Here is a 17,951-nt window from a genome sequence, read left to right on the forward strand (position 1 = left end):
CACGGAAAATGGAGAAGACTAGATCTGGTCAAGGCACGGAAAATGGAGAAGACTAGTCAAGATGTCCAGGTTCATCCGAACCAGATGGATGCACGGGGTAAAGATAAGGACGCTTGCGGGACTGTCCGGATGGTCCGCCAGATAAGAATGCATGTCCGTCTTTGGTTTCTTCACGACCCAAGCTAAGTCTGGCTCGACCGTGGGTTTTAGAATGTCGAGTTGGTTGGGGAAGACGGGCTGTGGTTCGGTCGGTTAGGTCGTCTGGACGTGGTTCCAGCCGAAGCTCCAATCGGGACGCACGCGGAACGGCTTGGTCAGTCTGATCGGTACGGTCGGATGAACGAACCTCGGTCAAATTGTTCATAACGTCCTGATCTCCATGCTGGTTGGCTCCAATGGACTGATCCACGAACCAGGGCACATCACCTCCCCTATTGGTCGTCTAGCGCTTCAATGATAGTGACGGTTACAAGTTCGGTGGTGTTCATTGGGAGTAAGTTACTCTGGAGACGACCCGAGAAATCCCGGCATCCGAGGCAACAAGGAGAACTTCACTTTTTCGGGATTATCGTCGATAGTTGAGAACACTAACCAATTCTAAGAAATTTCGAAAGACGGACTAGCGGAATGTGTCGGGTTTAGTGGGCGGGCGAAGCTAGTTTGTAATAGTTTGACCTTGGAAATTTTGTTCAAAACCGGCTTGTAAACGGATCTAAATTCCCGATTTTCGGATTGAATTAATATATATATATATTAATTATGTGCTTCAAATTCCAATTAACAACATCCAACTAGTCCATACAATAAGTTAAAAAAAAAAACAAAAAAAGTTCAAAACCGTGCAACGTGCTTCGATACTCATTTACCTTTAGTATAATTTATGTTTAACTTCTTGTTTACTCAAAGTTGATTACTACTATTTTTCTACCCAAAGGACACACGAGTACAACGACCCATCCCAAACTCGACAAGACAGAAAATGATCACCGACTTGTTTAGAACATAATCACACTCTCCGATAATAATGTTTACGGACGTTAATCACATCACAAACACCACTTCACGCATGCTTCTAAATAAATAGAACTAAACAAATCATTAGTTGAAAAGAAACAATAAATAAATGTACACTTAGTGTTCATAGCAAAAATAATAATTTACATACTCATTACGTTCATTAATAGTAGATTACAAGAGTTGCATCCAGCATAACAAAATAAAATTACAAAATATTTATAATATATATTAGACTTTAATCATTTAAAAATCCTAAGCATCTCCCCCGGCGATACATATTATATATTAGAAATTTAGAAATTATATGAAATCCGTGAAAAATATTTACACATTTGCAGAGAAAATCCATAATGATAATAATCTTTAGTTAAACCTTATAAACGATATTCAGATATCCGGTAGCATACCGCTCGAATCAAATCACATCACCAGTTCAGAGACCCACCCGACATCAGGAGCTTCACCTGAACCCTGATACGGATCCGGGTCAACCCGATCCATGCAGTTTTCCTTGCTGAGCTTCTCGAACATCTTCGCTCGCAGTTCACGACCCGACTCGACCCGTTCCATCGCCGGTTCTTCCTCCAAACCATTATCCCAAATGTCCATATAACCAATCTCCGGTCGGGACGGGGTATTTGGTAGGCTCCGAAACCCGGGACCCAAGAGTGATCCACGTGGCGATCCGAACCCGGATCCGTAGCATCCGACTTGATTGTTGTAAGAGGAAGGAAGAGACTTCACTTTATTAAGCTGCAAATGCCTCATACACGCGACGATGTCGTTTACCGAACCCGACCCGAGAGAACGATTAAATAAAGAAGAAGACTCTGAGTCGTCTCGTGGACTCACCGGCGGCGAACCGGAGGTCGGAGAAATCGAAAACTGAAACGCCCTACGAATCGGAGACACACCGTCGAAAGAATCAACTCGATCGGGGCTTTGGTTCGGCAAAACCCTGATCTGATCCGGCGAATGAGCGAAGAAACAAACACGACGGCGACAGTTACCACCGTCTTTACACGGCTGAGTCCGATAACGCGCCGGATGAAGCCAGCACTCGAAAACGCCGTGAGAGAACTCACACGCGTCTCCTTTTTTGCAACCGCCTTTGCGAAACTCAGGACACGCCGTACCGGAGTAATGATACTTCCTCGGATCTCGACGGCGAGCTTTCTCTCCGGGATGAGCGTAAGGGCACTCCGTCCAGTCGTGGCTCCGGCCACGAGTGCATCGCCGGACTTTAAACTCGTACATCCGGAAATGATCACATGAGTACGTATCGATTGCCGAATCTGGACCGGACAGTTCCGGGTCAGTATCCAGATCCGGCTCATTCGACGGAAGATAACGCTGTAACGCAGCCAAAGCCTCGAGCATGCTATTTCCGCCGTCAGGACTTCCGTAAATATCAACCGCCGTTAGATCGTCGTTAAGTGGCCATGGAGGAATCTGAACCGTTGGATAAGCACGATGAGTTTCTCCGATCATCATTTTTTAAAATGTTTGAGAAGAAATAAAATCACATTCGTTTTCTCCGGTGAGTTTTTGTTTTGTGTTTGCTAAATCTCCGGCAATGCTTTGGTACTATATAAACTGATGCTGAGTAGTGGGGTATACTTAAACCACGTTCAGGTTAAACACTTAACCATGGTTAAGTTATCTGCTTTTTTCAACCACGGTTAAATCCAAAGTGAGTTGCTCGCGTGACGAATCTGTGAGATAGGGGGGAGAAAACAGCGGCGTGAGACTTTACCACGAAGCTTTATTGATGACGTGGACGAGTTGTATGTTGCTTTATGTGACAGCTCCGTGAGCGAGCGGCTGCGAAAATAATAAAATTAATTTCGTTTTAACTTTCTCTTTGAGTTCCGAAGGCGGTGGAAGGATCCTTTATATACGCTGAAAAACGACAAAACAAATAATCCATTTTATTTTATTGTTTTAATTTTCTTTAATACATAGTTTAATTATCATAAAATATATTAAACAAGTTTTATTTTTGTCGACTAAACAATTTTAATCTTCAAAAAAATAACTGATTACGGAATTTTTAAAAATAAAATAAATATTAAGATATCTTACAAAACAATATAAAATTTCAAATATAATATTCTCTCTGTTTCTTTTTGTATTAGTATTAGAAAATATTTTTGTTTCAATTTGTATGATATTTTGAAATTTTTTATGTAAAAACTATTAAATTAATTGATTAAATTATTAAAAGTTAATGTGTATCTTTTATCTTATTTTTTTAGAATAGTAATAATTAATTTCTATTTTTTGTAATCAAATGTTTTTAATAAAAATACATTTTTTTTAATTTGTGTGTTTGTACTAAAATATCATAGAAAAAAAAGGAAGTATTATAAAACGAATAAAAAGAATAAATAATTCAAAACCCAATAAACACACGTAATCATTAATTAATTTCATAATCATCTCCGCACCTGAACACTTCCTGTCCAAAGTAGAATTAATTAGTTAGAAAATTAAGACATGTGGACAGATTATTGTCAAGAAGCTAATATTTTCATTTAGAAAACATATAATTAATTGAGAGAAATTATATGTTTGAGGATTTAGATATTTTACATGGGAGAGAAAGGGATAAAACGTAGGTGTCTGTGAAGAAGAAGACATGTTGGAACAAATTGGGAATAGTAACAAGACATTAAAGGAGACACGGTTATGCTTCTTTACTAAAACTAGAAGCAATTCCACCGCTCGCTCTCGTTTATCCTCTCTTCTCATTTTTCCTTTCTTTTTCGTCTCAAATTTTGTTGGGTGTATTTAAGGGAAAAAACATTTGAGTGATGATTGTTAACTTAAATTTTAGATTTTGGTTTTTGGGTTTTAGTTTTTAGTTTTCGGATTTTATTTTTTAATTTTTAGTTTTTGGATTTTAGTTTTTGATTTTTGATTTTGTAGTAGATTTTAGTTTTTTTTCAAAAAAACTAATGGTGATTTTAGATTCTGGTTTTTGTTTTTTTTTTTTATTTTTTTTTTAGTTTTAAATTTTCTGTATATTTTAATCTTTTTTTTAAGTTTTGATTAAAAATTTATTTGATTTTAAATGTTGTATATTATTTTTACGAACTTGACTTAAATTTACATAAAACTAGTTTTAATAATTAGTTTTATTTTATTGACAAGTGTTTTAAAAATGTTCTTATCTACAAAGTATTATATTGGTTCTAAAATCTTATACTTATAGGCATGAAATAGTAAAATGATGAAAAATAATTTTTAATACAAAATTTAATTAACAGTAATGTTTACGTATTATTTTAATAGTTAACTTTTTTATTATTAAATTTATTTTATTGATAAGTTAAAAATTGTATATGAGTTATCGTGTAGTTCGATATAGTAAGAAAAAAAATTATGAAGATCAATTTATTATATAAAAGATCTATTTTTATTAGGTAGAATATCATTCACAATGTACTAATTTTAGTTGGTTCAAAAAAAAGTACTAATTTTATTACATTTAATGTTAGTTTCAGTTAGCATAGATATAAAATTGATGCTTATGTATATACTATCTTGACCAAAAAAACATATATACTATTTGTTTTAAACTAACCAAATTTCAAAAAATAAAATCTTAACAGTCTATGAATAGTAGATGCACAGGTTTATTTATTTTTCCTATATTAATGGGTAAATATAGGAAAAAAAATAAAAAAAAACAAAAAAAATCCTCAAAAACCCTCAAAAACCAATGTAAGTGGTGAAAAACCAATGAAAACTTGTTTTTGGTTTGTGTGTCAAGAAAACAGTTATTTGAAAAAACTAGTTTCCTACATTTTAGAAAATTTATTCTTTAAAAATCTTGATGGGATAAAAAATGGATTTTAGAAAAACAAAAACAAAAAACTAATCCAAAAATTACAAACAATCAACATCTTGGTCAAAACTCTTACATAATGAAAGTGTTTAATATAAATTGTTTTGCATAATTAGAAGAAAAAGACTGCCAAACAAACTTTAATTTTTCGAAATGAAACAAAAAATTATGATCTGCTACTCAGTTAAAAACAATATATAAAGACAATTTTTGATTTAACAGTTATTTTTTTGTGCATCCAAAACAAAATAGTTGATTTAATAGAACATAACATCGAAATAGATAATTTTTGAACACGGAATGTTTTATCAGCTTAAATAAAATTCACGCTTTTTTGTTTCAAATTTAAAATTTTAACAGTGACCTAAAAATAATTATTTTAACTTAGTTACTTATTTAAAATTGCATCTTCGATTCATCTATAACAAATGACAATAAGATCTCTTGAACTTTTAGCTCATGTCCTAACAAAACCATTCTCGAATGGCTTTTTTTTTACAAGTTAGCTGGTGATCTGATCCAAATTGAACCAAACACTAAGCAATTTTGATTCATTAAAAAAATTGATTCATTATAATCTATAAAACTGAAATGAGGTTTAGATTGGAAAATAGATACAAATGCTCTAACACATATGCAAGTTTTTTTCTTCTTATTAATCAAAAACTCCAAAGTAGCTCATTAATACTTCAGAATGAGACAACCAAACCATTTTGTATTCCCTCAGTTCCACAAAGATGAATTTTCTAATGTTTTCACATATATTAAGAAAACACATTAAATTACTATAATAATTCTGTAATTTTTAAGTTTCAATAACTTTTAACCAATAGTAATTCAATATAATCAATTAATTTTATTAAAGTTTACAAATTTTTCATAGAAAACATAAACTTTTATATTTGCGAAACAATTTTTTTTTTCTAAAACATCTATCTTAGTGAAAAGGATGGAGTAAATATTAATCGTTTCAATCCTTTAATGATGATTTTGTATGGACAAAAATCATTTCTAATTTATTAGGCTAATTTATTAGGCCGTGCGATTTGAATCATCAATATAATAATAAATCTAATATAAATTTTTAGAGAAGACAAAAAATAATAATGCAATTCTGGGAAATTATATTATATAGCCACAAAATAAATGATAATTAAATTTAGAGTTTAGGGTTTGGAAAGATTTCCAAATATAGAACACTGGATGACATGAAAAGCCAAGGTCCCCAAACGAATTCACAGAGAAGCATCGGAGCATGATTTTGACAACGAACGACCACTGTAGGTCTCCCACGATGGGCTATAGACACGTCATCCAACGAAAAAGTGAGGAACGCCACCGTCAAAGGAACAACGGAGAGAAGATCGCTCGACATTTCACCATGAAGACACGCCATTAATTTCAGTCAGAAATAAGAACACAAAAATAAAATAAGCACATAACAAAAATAGAGAAGAAAGGAAAGAAATAGTTTCGATCAAATGAAGATAAAGGGTCCTCGCCTTAAGCTCAAAATTAAAGAAAAAAAATCATTACATACAGATAAACAATTCGTATTTTTGGAAGGCGTGTTATTTCAATCAAATTGCGTGATAAATTCGCCAAAACAAAACTCAAACCGCTTCTTAAAACGCACAAACCAGCGGTCTCAAATATGCAATCCAAGTCAGATTCAATTTTCGACCTATTTGACGACCTAAGACACGCCGGACTTTGGGAGACTATTGTTGGAGCCAGGTTTCTTCATGTTCCAGACTGGTCCTATGGTAACTCGTCCCGCGGATCCAGGTTCACAGTCTTGCAAGACACCAACCCTAAACTCTCACTTGTGAGCCCTCACTGACTTTCCCATGTAGGTTATTGATGCGCTCGGCGTTCTTCGAACCCAAAACCTCACCCTTTTGAAAACACTCCCACAGGATGAGTTGTCACCAATTGACATGCAGATCAATAACCTACATGGGAGAGTCGTTAAAGGGTGAGGTCTTGGGTTCGAAGAACGCCAAGCGCATCAATAACCTACATGGGAGAGTCAGTGAGGACTCACATATAAGGGATTAGGGTTGGTGCCCTGCACGGCTGTGAGCCTGGGTCCGCGAGACGGGTTGCCACAGGCCCGACGTTTCAGCCCAAGTACTACAGGTGGGACGGATCGTATCTGGATCTTTCGGATCCGTAAAATTTCTATCCGGATCTGAATCTAGGCCTTCTGAATATCCGGAGTTAGGATATTCAGCTAAAATAAGAATACCGACGGATATCTGGATCCAGATTTTTTTAATTAAAAACTATTAAATTAATAATTTATTTACTATTAAAATTATTTTTGTTAAAAATGAAAATTATTAAAATTTAATAAAATTACAGTTTTACATATTTATATAAAATTATCTAATATATAAATATATATATAATATATATAATTATATTTTAATATTTTTTAAAAATATAATAGGCCGGATATGGATATCCAGACCTAAAATTTCACTATCTGGATCCGTAAAATCATTTGGATCCGCATCCAGGTCCCCAGGATATTCGATTTTTGGAGCGGATCCCAAATCAGATAACATATATCGAATATTAAGTCTGAGGCCTACCAAGCATTGAAAAACCTAAATCAGATATCGCTAAGGCCCAAGAAAAAATAATAAGTCCATGAAGGTCCAAGCCTACTCTGAGCAAAGGAAGTCTCACGGACCAAGCTCAGCGAGTCAAAGGCAAATCGTAAAGGGGCCAAAGACTTAAGTCCTGTTCGTTTGGTTGCCGCAGGTTTCGGCGTCAGCGGCGGCGGCAGCGTCAATGAGAACAGTTGTTGTTCGTTTCGCAGACGCTGACGCTGCCGCTGACGCATACTATATCGCGACCGCAGATTTTATCGGCGTCAGCCGCAGGACGCGACGTTCGGACGCGGCGTCAGACGCAGTTTCCTGCGTCAACGAAACGAACAAGAGTTGACGCAGAATGTTGACGCTGCCGCCGGTACCTGCGGCAACCAAACGAACAGCCCTTTAATGCACCATATCCACATCGGAGAACACGTCACCGATACGACCACCGAAGACGTACATAAGAAGGAGGGGCCAAGAAAAAGGAATCCAAATCCTCCATAACAAAATATAGGTGCAACATATAGTTTAATTATATTCATAATCCTTTGTTCTTGAGCACCCTCAATATTCCTTTGTATTCATTGTCATTCCTTATACAAATCATCAATAAAACATACATTTTCTTTAGTTGATCATAACTTAGCATGTCCTAGTTTAGTTAACTTGTCAATCAAGTTTCCTCAAACGTAAACCTTATTTATAAGTGACTTTTAGGATTAATCTACCCACATAGATATGGACTATTGCTTTCGACCCATTTGAATATCCGGAGAGAGAGTTTATCCATGGGTTGCACATTCCTTTGTATATTATTGTTAGTTTTTCCATATATCTCGGGAACCCCCCCCCCCCCCAAAAAAAAATCACGTTCATCTACGTAGTTGAATGAATGTTACACACTAGCTAGTGTAAGACCAAACATTTGAACCTTTTTTGGTAGAAATATTTCCAAACGTTGAAAATGAATATAAAGGACGAAAGAACAAAGGAGTATGAATATAATTAGATTACAGTTCTCTCTGGAGGAATTCAGATCCCTTCTCCTTGGCTCATCCTCCTTTTTATATAGGTCTTCGGTGGTAGATCATAACGATGATGTGATCTCCAGCGTGGATCTGGTGTTTTTATGATTGTTTTAAATTTAGTCAAAAAAAATTGTTACCAAACGTTTGAACTTGATGGTTTATTGTTGCTTTTTGGAAAAAAAAAACTTGTCAGCTTCACCAAGTATCATAGAAAGGGAGAAAACTTCCAAATATAAGAATACGTGAATAACATAACCAAACTTATGTTTATCCATGCCAAATGCACAAAGTAGGTGAGAACTACATAATCCAGTTTAATTGATTTTAACCATAATAAAAAGGTCAATCGTAATTTGTAAAACCTAAACACGATTAACTAAATCTGACCCTACCCAACTAACTAAACCCGACCCGAGGCAACTCTTGTTAATACCTTTCCTAGATTGTTTAGTTAAGGTTCATAAGGTGAAATCACAAACAAACAAACAAACAAGGAAATCAATTTAACATTTTTTGAAAAAATTGTCATGAAACAAAAAGACATTGTGGAAGCTTACCTCATTCTGAATCCGGGTAAGATTGGCCCTATTTCTTCAATTGAAACCTCTTAAATCAAAGTATGACACACGAATTTCACATAAAATTGATTTCACGTTTTTTTTCCTCTTCAGAATTTTAAAATCGATTTCACATTTTCCCCTCGTACGAACCCTAAATCGACTCCCTCTCTATGTCTCTATTACGAAGGTATCGACTCTTTCTATGTCTTTCAAATCGACTTTCTCTCTCTCACTCTCTGTGATTTTATTCTTTTCCCCTAATCGATTTTGTCTATGTATCCTGAAGATGTTGATTTGGGGTCAAATAATAAGTTAAATCGTATGTGGGTGGGGTTTAATGAATTGGATCGGGTTTAATGAATTGGATCGAATTGGATCAATTAAACCTGATTATGTAGTTCACACTATATTAATTTTTACTTCGTACATATAACATAAATTAACACAAAGTTGTGATATTATTCACATATTCTCATATTAAAATGTTTTCCATTATATTTTATGATATTTGTGTAGCTCGCAAACTTTTTCTCTGGTTTTACACCAACCATCATACAGTTCTGCATACAGTGACCAGACGCAAACGTTATATTTGGAATATTTCTCGATCAGATTCGACAATATTCTGTGATGCGTACATTCAAGTGCAAACGTATTGTTCTGATTGAATTTCGTTGCCAACACATATACGCAAAAGTTAGTGTAGATACGGATGAATGTACGTTTGGATACATACACGTGTCATCACTCGTACTGTCATACACATGAACACATGATAAGAATGCCACCTTCAAAGAAAACAGTGCATGCCCCATGCATGACCGACCATTTAATATCTTGTACGATTCCATCAACATTATATACTACCATCATGACTCCTACGTGATCCCATATTAATTCGCTTTACTTTTACTTCTTTTTGTATTAAAATCCTTTCAAAAGATAATAAAAAAAAAATATATATATATATAATATTTCATAATAAGCGTCGAAAGACTACATGAGCCTACTTAACCCGAAAACAGAAACAACTAGATTACAAGCAATTTAGAACATAAACCAACTCTAAGCAAAACACTGAAATTAAAGTCATGGACTCATGGGAAAGAAGGCCAAGGACTTAATCATCTTCTTCCTGTGAATACCAATAGACCATCAATTTCGATTTTCAAGACTTGACAAAGCCGAGATATCCAATCCCGCACAAGATCCATCTCGGGTCACCGTCACCACAACCACTCACGGAGCGCCCGTGGTCTCCGACGTTGGCTCTGACATGAAAATCTGACACCAAAACTTTTGACCACCGCAATCTATGAACAATTTGCCGCCTCCCAGCCAGTGGCGGAGCCGACCACATATTCCAATGGAGTCAATTTGATTCCAGCTAAATATTATAGGGTCATTTGTAAGATCTATCAAATTCATAGAGGTCATTTGACCCTTTTCCATGCATGTATTTCCACCGCTGCTCTCGGGTCCGAGTTGCTACGATTCTCTACCCACTCAAAACAGTGGAAAAGAAGATTTTGGTCGGAAATTCAAGCTTAAAGGGGACCACCATTTGGTAAGAGGATATCCGTCAACACCAAAGAGTTTCCCTTCCATCGGAGACAATCCTAAGCCTCAATGGATGATTTGGGATTTCCGTTGGCCTCTCCGTCGTCAGAGCCGGGCTTGTACAGAGTGGTGTGAAACATTGGAATGGGGCCCCCCATTTGTAATTTTTTTGGTCATATGTAACGTATATGTAAGTTGATAAATGTAAATTTTGCACACACAAAAAAAGCTGAGAAATGTAAACTCATATGCAAAGCAAGTTTGAAAAGTAAGTTTCGATTGTGGTGTTAAGAATAAAATAATATTAAGTAGGTTATACGTACTTGGTTTAAAGGAAAGTAACTTTTTGTAACATTAGAAGATAGTAAATACAGTATTATACTCCATCCGTTTCATAATATAAGTAGTTTTGGTTAAAACCGCGAAGATTAAGAAAATTATTATGTTTTTAAAAAGTATTTTATAATAAATAGGTTAGATATAATTTAACCAATAAAAAATAAGTCTATTTAATTTGATTGGTCACACTGTATTCAATAGATGTAAAAATTACCTATAAATATGAAAACTACTTACATTTTGAAACAAAAAAATTTCTCTAAAACTACTTACAATATGAAACGGAGGGAGTAATAAATTGAAGAAGTAAATTGCATCACTTTTTCAACTTGTCATACGAAACTAGTATGTCTTTTCAGCTTCTTCTCTTTTTAGAAAGAACTTTTTGTTCGTAAGAATGGTAGATAGGTTTTATAAAAAAATTTAGGTGAAAACAAAATTTAATATTTCTCACAATATCTCTATTGTTAATTTTATTTGGATAGAGCCCCTGAAATGCCAGGTCCGGCTCTATCCGTCGTTCTCTAATGAAGAATTTTTGTCATACTCTCGGAGAACCACTACAGCGTCAAAGCTTTTATTGGGGTCAGTCGCATGAAGGCCCACCCGATTCGTAAGGAGAGAGGAGAGGAACCACTGATAAGCACCAGAACCTTATTTATCCATCTTCGTGGAGCAGTTTTAGAGGGGGAGAGACACCTCCGGACACCGGCTACACAACCGGAAGCCACATCACCTCACCATATTTGAAATACTTTCTAATTGTATATTTAAAAAATCTTCATAAATATACATATATGAATACCCACTACAAGAAAACAGCGATATTCTGACGGACATTCCGACGGAAAATGAAATCCTCGGAATATACCGACGGAATTCCGAGGAAACTACAGTCCGTCGGAATATTCCGAGGAAATTCCGAGGAAAACTCTGTTCCTCGGAAAAAACCGATGAATTCCGAGGAAATATTATAGCCGTTGGAGAGCCGTTGGGGGATTTTACAAAATTCCGAGGAAATTCCGACGAACTAGTTTTGTCCGTCGGAATTCCGTCGGAATTTCCTCGGTATGTCGGCAGGATTTAAACTATAAATACAAGCACTCCTCTTCCTCTTCATTCACTTCATATCTTCATCCTCCCTCTTACTCTATTTACACACGAATTTGATTCATAAAAAATATGTCTTCTTCAAATTATTTTCGTTCTTGGATCGATCGACCTCATTTGGATCCGAACACGAGATTGCTTACGGAAGAATACCAACGAGGTATAACTGAATTCATGGGGTTAGTTCACCGACAACCGGAAGCAAAAACAGGTATGTTAAGATGTCCTTGCTCTAATTGTAAAAATAGAAAGGTTATTAAAGAGTCGGATGTTTGGACTCATCTATATTTGAGTGGGATTACACGAAGTTACAAAATTTGGTATCATCATGGGGAAACTGATTATGAACATGGTAGTACTAGCGAACCTCAGCCAGCGGTTAGATTAGAAGAACCAATTAGAACGGATGTAGATTATGGTGTAGGTACTGAGCAGATGGTAAATGATCATTTTAGAGGGGAAGATTTACCCAATGCAGAAGCTAGGAGATTTTATGATATGTTGGATGCTGGAAAGCAACCATTATACGAAGGTTGCAGAGATGTTCATTCAGCTTTATCATCTGCTACAAGATTGATGGGCATTAAAACAGATTATAATTTGGCTGAAGACTGTGTGGATGCGATTGCTGATTTTGTAAAAGGTATTCTACCCGAGGATAATGTAGCTCCTGGTTCATACTACGAGGTTCAGAAACTCGTAGCTGGTCTTGGTTTATCATATCAGGTAATAGATGTATGCAGCGACAACTGCATGATTTATTGGAGGGCGGATGAACAGCGGGTTACATGCAAATTTTGTGGAAAGCCTCATTATAAAGATACGAGTGGAAGAGTTCCAGTGCCATATAAAAGGATGTGGTATTTACCTTTGACGGAAAGGTTGCAGAGGTTGTATCTGTCTGAACGCACAGCGCAACCAATGAGATGGCATGCGGAGCACTCAACAGATGGTGAGATCAGACATCCTTCAGATGCAAAAGCGTGGAAGCATTTCCAATCAAAGTATCCCGACTTTGCGTATGAAAGAAGAAATGTCTACCTTGGATTATGTACTGATGGTTTCAGTCCGTTTGGCAAGAGTGGAAGACAATATTCTCTATGGCCCGTCATTCTTACACCATACAACCTCCCCCCAAACTTGTGCTTGCGACGAGAGTTTTTGTTTCTCTCGATTCTCGTTCCCGGACCAGAGCATCCTAAGAGATCACTTGATGTGTTTCTTCAGCCACTAATATATGAGTTGCAACAACTATGGGCTCAAGGTGCTGAAACATACGATGTTTCGTGTAAAGAAAACTTTCAAATGCGGACAGTACTAATGTGGACAATAAGTGATTTTCCAGCATATGATATGTTGTCTGGATGGACAACGCATGGAAGGATATCATGTCCATATTGTCAAGATAACACTGATGCTTTCCAACTAAAACACGGAAGGAAAACGTGTTGGTTTGACTGTCACAGGAGATTCCTACCACCTGATCATCCATATCGTAGGAGTAGGAATTTGTTTACGAAGAACAAGAGGGTGTTTGACAGTCCACCTCCGGAAATTTGTGGGAAAGATTTGAAGATACAACTAAGAGATTTTGGTGCAGAAAGGACGCCAGAAGTCGGTGGACATGAGCGTTTTCCGGTAGATGCTGTTGGAGAACTACATAACTGGCACAAAAAAAGTATTTTCTGGGATCTGCCATACTGGGAGGATCATCTGCTAAGGCATAATTTAGATGTCATGCATATTGAGAAGAACTTTTTTGACAATCTCATGAACACGATCCTTAATGTTCAAGGTAAAACAAAGGATAATTTGAAGTCAAGACTGGATTTAGTCGATATATGTGCTCGTTCAGAACTTCATGTTGATGAAAATGGTAGGGCTCCTTTTCCCATATACCGACTTGATGCAGAGGGAAAAGATGCGTTCTTTGATTGGATTTCAAACGATGTGGAATTTCCAGACGGTTACGCATCAAATTTGCGTAACTGTATCGACAGAAAGGAAGGAAAGTTTACTGGCTTGAAAAACCACGATTGCCATGTAATGATGCAGCGCCTCCTTCCGTTCGCCTTCAAGGAACTATTACCACAAAATGTTCATGAAGCAATTGCAGGGATAAGTGGTTTCTTCCGCGATTTATGCACGAGATCAGTGACTCTTGAAGGTATTGAAAATTTGAAGACTAACATAGCCGTGATTCAGTGCAACCTTGAGAAGATATTTCCTCCCTCATTTTTTGATGTTATGGAGCATCTTGTTATTCACCTGGCAAGAGAATTGGAACTTGGTGGTCCTGTGCAGTATAGATGGATGTATCTGTATGAGCGGTATATGTTCCATTTGAAGAAGATGGTGAAAAATTTAAGTAGGGTGGAAGGTTCTATAGTCGCACAGATGATCAATGAAGAAACTTCAAACTTTGCCGAGTACTACTTTCCAGCAGAAGTTCAGACCAAAAACAGAAGACCTGCTCGGCATGATGATAGAGGCGAACGGGCAACATATCATGTTACGGTTCCAGACATTTTCACAGACGTTGGACGACTTAGCGGAAAACCAAAGGACCGTCGACTTACTGAGCAGGAGCGCAGTAATTTGCAAACATATTTGCTCACCAACTGCGAAGACGTTCTTCAATATGAGAGGTAAATAAATGAGCTTACAAATTTTTATTTTAACAAGTTGAAATTTAAATCTTAATTAATTACATTATTGTCATCATATACAGGATTTTCATGGCAGAAAAGCGGTTCGAGTATAGATACGCCACAGAGGACGAACTAGAAGAAATGAAGCAGAGAGAATTTACTGGATGGATGTTTACTTATGTGAGTGCTTTAAACAAATTAAAATATATTTTATCACATATTTATACTAATTCACATTTATTGATATAACATATATATATATGTGCTATTAATAGGTGTCTGCTGGTTTGGCCAGAGGTGAAACATTTGACGATTGGATACGTGAGATGGTCGTTGGACCAAACTTTGTTGTGAAGTCATATCCGAGATTTTGTACTCGAGGATATGCATTCACAACTCAGAAGAGGAGACGTTCGAGTACGACTTATGATGATGGCGTTTGTTCTGCATCAGGAGATGATGTATACTACGGACACATACATGAGATTTTGGAAATCAAGTATTTGGGCATGGTTGGATTGCGCTGTACTGTTTTCTATTGTGATTGGCACGACAACACCCCAGATCGAGGTGTGAGAACAGATGCATTTGGTGTTACATCAGTAAATTCGAGGCGAAAGCTGCAATATTATGATCCTTTCATTCTTGCTTCCCAGGCCGATCAGGTAATTAAATGTTAATTATTCAGAATGATTCATCATCATGTGTATTAATTTATAATTTTTCTAAATGTTACAGGTTTGTTATATCAAGTACCCCCGGGTAAGGAACAGAGATGATCCATGGGTTACTGTTACAAGACTCAACCCGAGAGGCCGAGTTCAGGGAAGTTCTGAGCTGGAAGACCCACTACAACCAAGCACATCCGGCAACTGTAGTGCAGCAGAAAATTTAGCTGGAGTTGGCCTTGTAGTCGATTTAACCGACTTTGGAGAGGAAGCCGTCGTTCACGTAGAGGATGAACCAGTAATTGGAGAGTTTCACCAAGATCCAGATTCAGATTCATCTAGTGATGATGACTCGGAAACAGAATATCATTGATTTTTTTTATTTTTTTTAAAGAAATACCGAGGAAATTCCGAGGAACACTTGATATAACCTCTTTCCTCGAATAATAGTTATTTGGTTTATCTAGCAAGGCAAAGCTGAATACGAATTAAAAACTACTCAGAACACAACCAAATAAAACGAAGAAACCATGTAAAAGAAATACAAACTCATAATTAAGAAACCCAAAAAAAAACTCAGTTCAAAATTAACAGAAAATAAGACCATAAAACGTTAGAATAGAAAAGAAAATAAAATAGCCGGTGATAGCTCCTACTCCTCGTCTCCTGCTCCAGATGTTCCGCATCATTGGGTCTCTTGGACCTCTTTCTTACCCTGTGTGTACCACTCGAACCCGAACCAGAGCTGGATGGAGAGTTGTCCCGATGAACTACATCATCCTTTTGGCAACGACACGGCCTGATACGTGAAATGGCAGCCCAGATCTTGTGTAGCATGTCGTTGTTTGTCTTTATGCTCTGATCTCTCCAATGTTGTTGCTGGCGCGAAGTGGCGTTCGGTGGAAGCTCTTGCAGCTTGTACTGGCTGGAGTCTGATGGGAGTAGCTGATGGGGTTGTGAATCATCTGGAATGGCTTGTGCAGCCTCATCTTCTCCTTCTTCATCAACCACGCCCTTGCCTTTGGTCTGATATTTTGGCGTGAAGAAGGATGGCTTGTCTACTAGTGCGGTAGCAGGGGGTAGGAACTCAACTGCAGCCTCTGAAAGTAGAGAAGTGAGACCGATCTGAGGTAGGTGGCAGTAGAGTGTTTTCTTCGCTCGGTCCTGGAATACGTAGACGTAAGGACCATCCCGATCGATCCTCGAGTGGGGACCAGCTATGAACTCCTTACTTACTAGAGAAATGACATCCAGGTAGTTCCAAGCAATGTTGTTCGATCTGTCCAGTGCTACCTCCTGGTTCTTGCAGTCTACACCCACATGTCTAAGGATCCGAGTAATCACTGCACCAAATCCACATGCATTGCTCTTGGATTTGGTTACTTTCCCCTTGTATCCTGCTAAGTTTGCGGCCAGCACCGCTCCCATGTTGAAGGCAGTAGCAGGTGGGAATGTAGAGTTTCCAAATGCCGGTAGCAAATGCCTCACACCTTGGTACAGGAGGCACAACTCCCATTGCGTGACTGATGCGGCTGTGGTTGTCCCGTATAGCAATGAGCCAATGAGGCGTGTCGCATATCTCAGTACTGGGCTCCGGATAAGTGACTCCTTTGCCTGAGAAGATCTATAAACCCATGTGCCAATCGTTTCCCAGAAGTTCAACAGCTCTGAAGTCCAATAAAGACCATATGTCCTCTCCCCCGCACTCAATCCAAATAGTCCGCAGAGGTCTGTGAAAGATACCTCATAGTATACTTTCTGCACTACGAATGCCAGAAAACCTTCCTCATGCCTATCATCGGGACGGGTGACGTATGCGGATGCTATGAACTGGCGTACCAACTCCGGATAAGTGGGTTCCTTGAGGTTGCATAGTTGGCCTAGACCCATGTTCTGGAACAGTCCTTCAATGTCTGCTTGGATTCCCAATATTGTCATCGTCTCAGGACATGCTAGTTGTGTAGCCGGAACGGCTACCTTCTTCATGTTGTTGTAGTGGGTGGTATCAGACTTATCCCACTTCTTTGGCCTTTGCTTCTCCAGCTGTGACGAACCCGCTTCTTGTGTGTTTTTCTTTGCTGATGTTTTCGTGCGCTTCATTCTCTACAAAATAGAATCATTGCTCTCAACATGGTTATAATCAATTAAGAACTCAAAGCAACATGAAAATGAAAAGCGAAATCGAGTTGTGATAAAAAAAAAAACAAATTGAAAAAAATTCTCAATCCCTAAATAATCTCAAATCCTGTTCCAAACTCGTTAATCACAGACAATTGTGTTCTATTCCATGTTTAAACATCTGTTTCATGCATATTTGATCAAGGAATCAACACGGAAATAAGAAATTCACAAAACCCAAAAAATTGCTCAAGAACACGATTTCAGAATGTGGAGATTCGCGGAGTATACCTGTCTTAGGGTGAAAACGAGTGTAGGAATCAGGTAGAGCTCAAAAAATCAAGTGGAATGGAGCCCAAAATTGTTCAAATCGGATGATTATAGAGAGAGAAAGAGGGGGGGCGAATTATAGGGGAAATCAGAGGGGATGAGAGTTCT

The 17,951-nt window shown here is 37.4% G+C and overlaps 1 protein-coding gene across 1 annotated transcript; it reads right to left on the reverse strand.

The window, feature by feature from the left end:
• Positions 1 to 1,116: 1,116 nt before the first annotated feature.
• Positions 1,117 to 2,603, reverse strand: LOC106301281 (zinc finger CCCH domain-containing protein 20). The gene has a single exon (XM_013737645.1). The coding sequence runs from the start codon at positions 2,509 to 2,511 to the stop codon at positions 1,438 to 1,440; it is 1,074 nt and encodes a 357-aa protein (XP_013593099.1). The 5' UTR covers positions 2,512 to 2,603; the 3' UTR covers positions 1,117 to 1,437.
• Positions 2,604 to 17,951: the final 15,348 nt, after the last annotated feature.

The sequence above is a fragment of the Brassica oleracea genome, chromosome C7 (genome assembly GCF_000695525.1).
Source record: "Brassica oleracea var. oleracea cultivar TO1000 chromosome C7, BOL, whole genome shotgun sequence".
NCBI lineage: Eukaryota > Viridiplantae > Streptophyta > Magnoliopsida > Brassicales > Brassicaceae > Brassica > Brassica oleracea.

Bases quoted from the DNA above. Each gene is read 5' to 3' on its own strand.
- LOC106301281 (XM_013737645.1), bottom strand. From the start codon at position 2,511: ATGATGATCGGAGAAACTCATCGTGCTTATCCAACGGTTCAGATTCCT.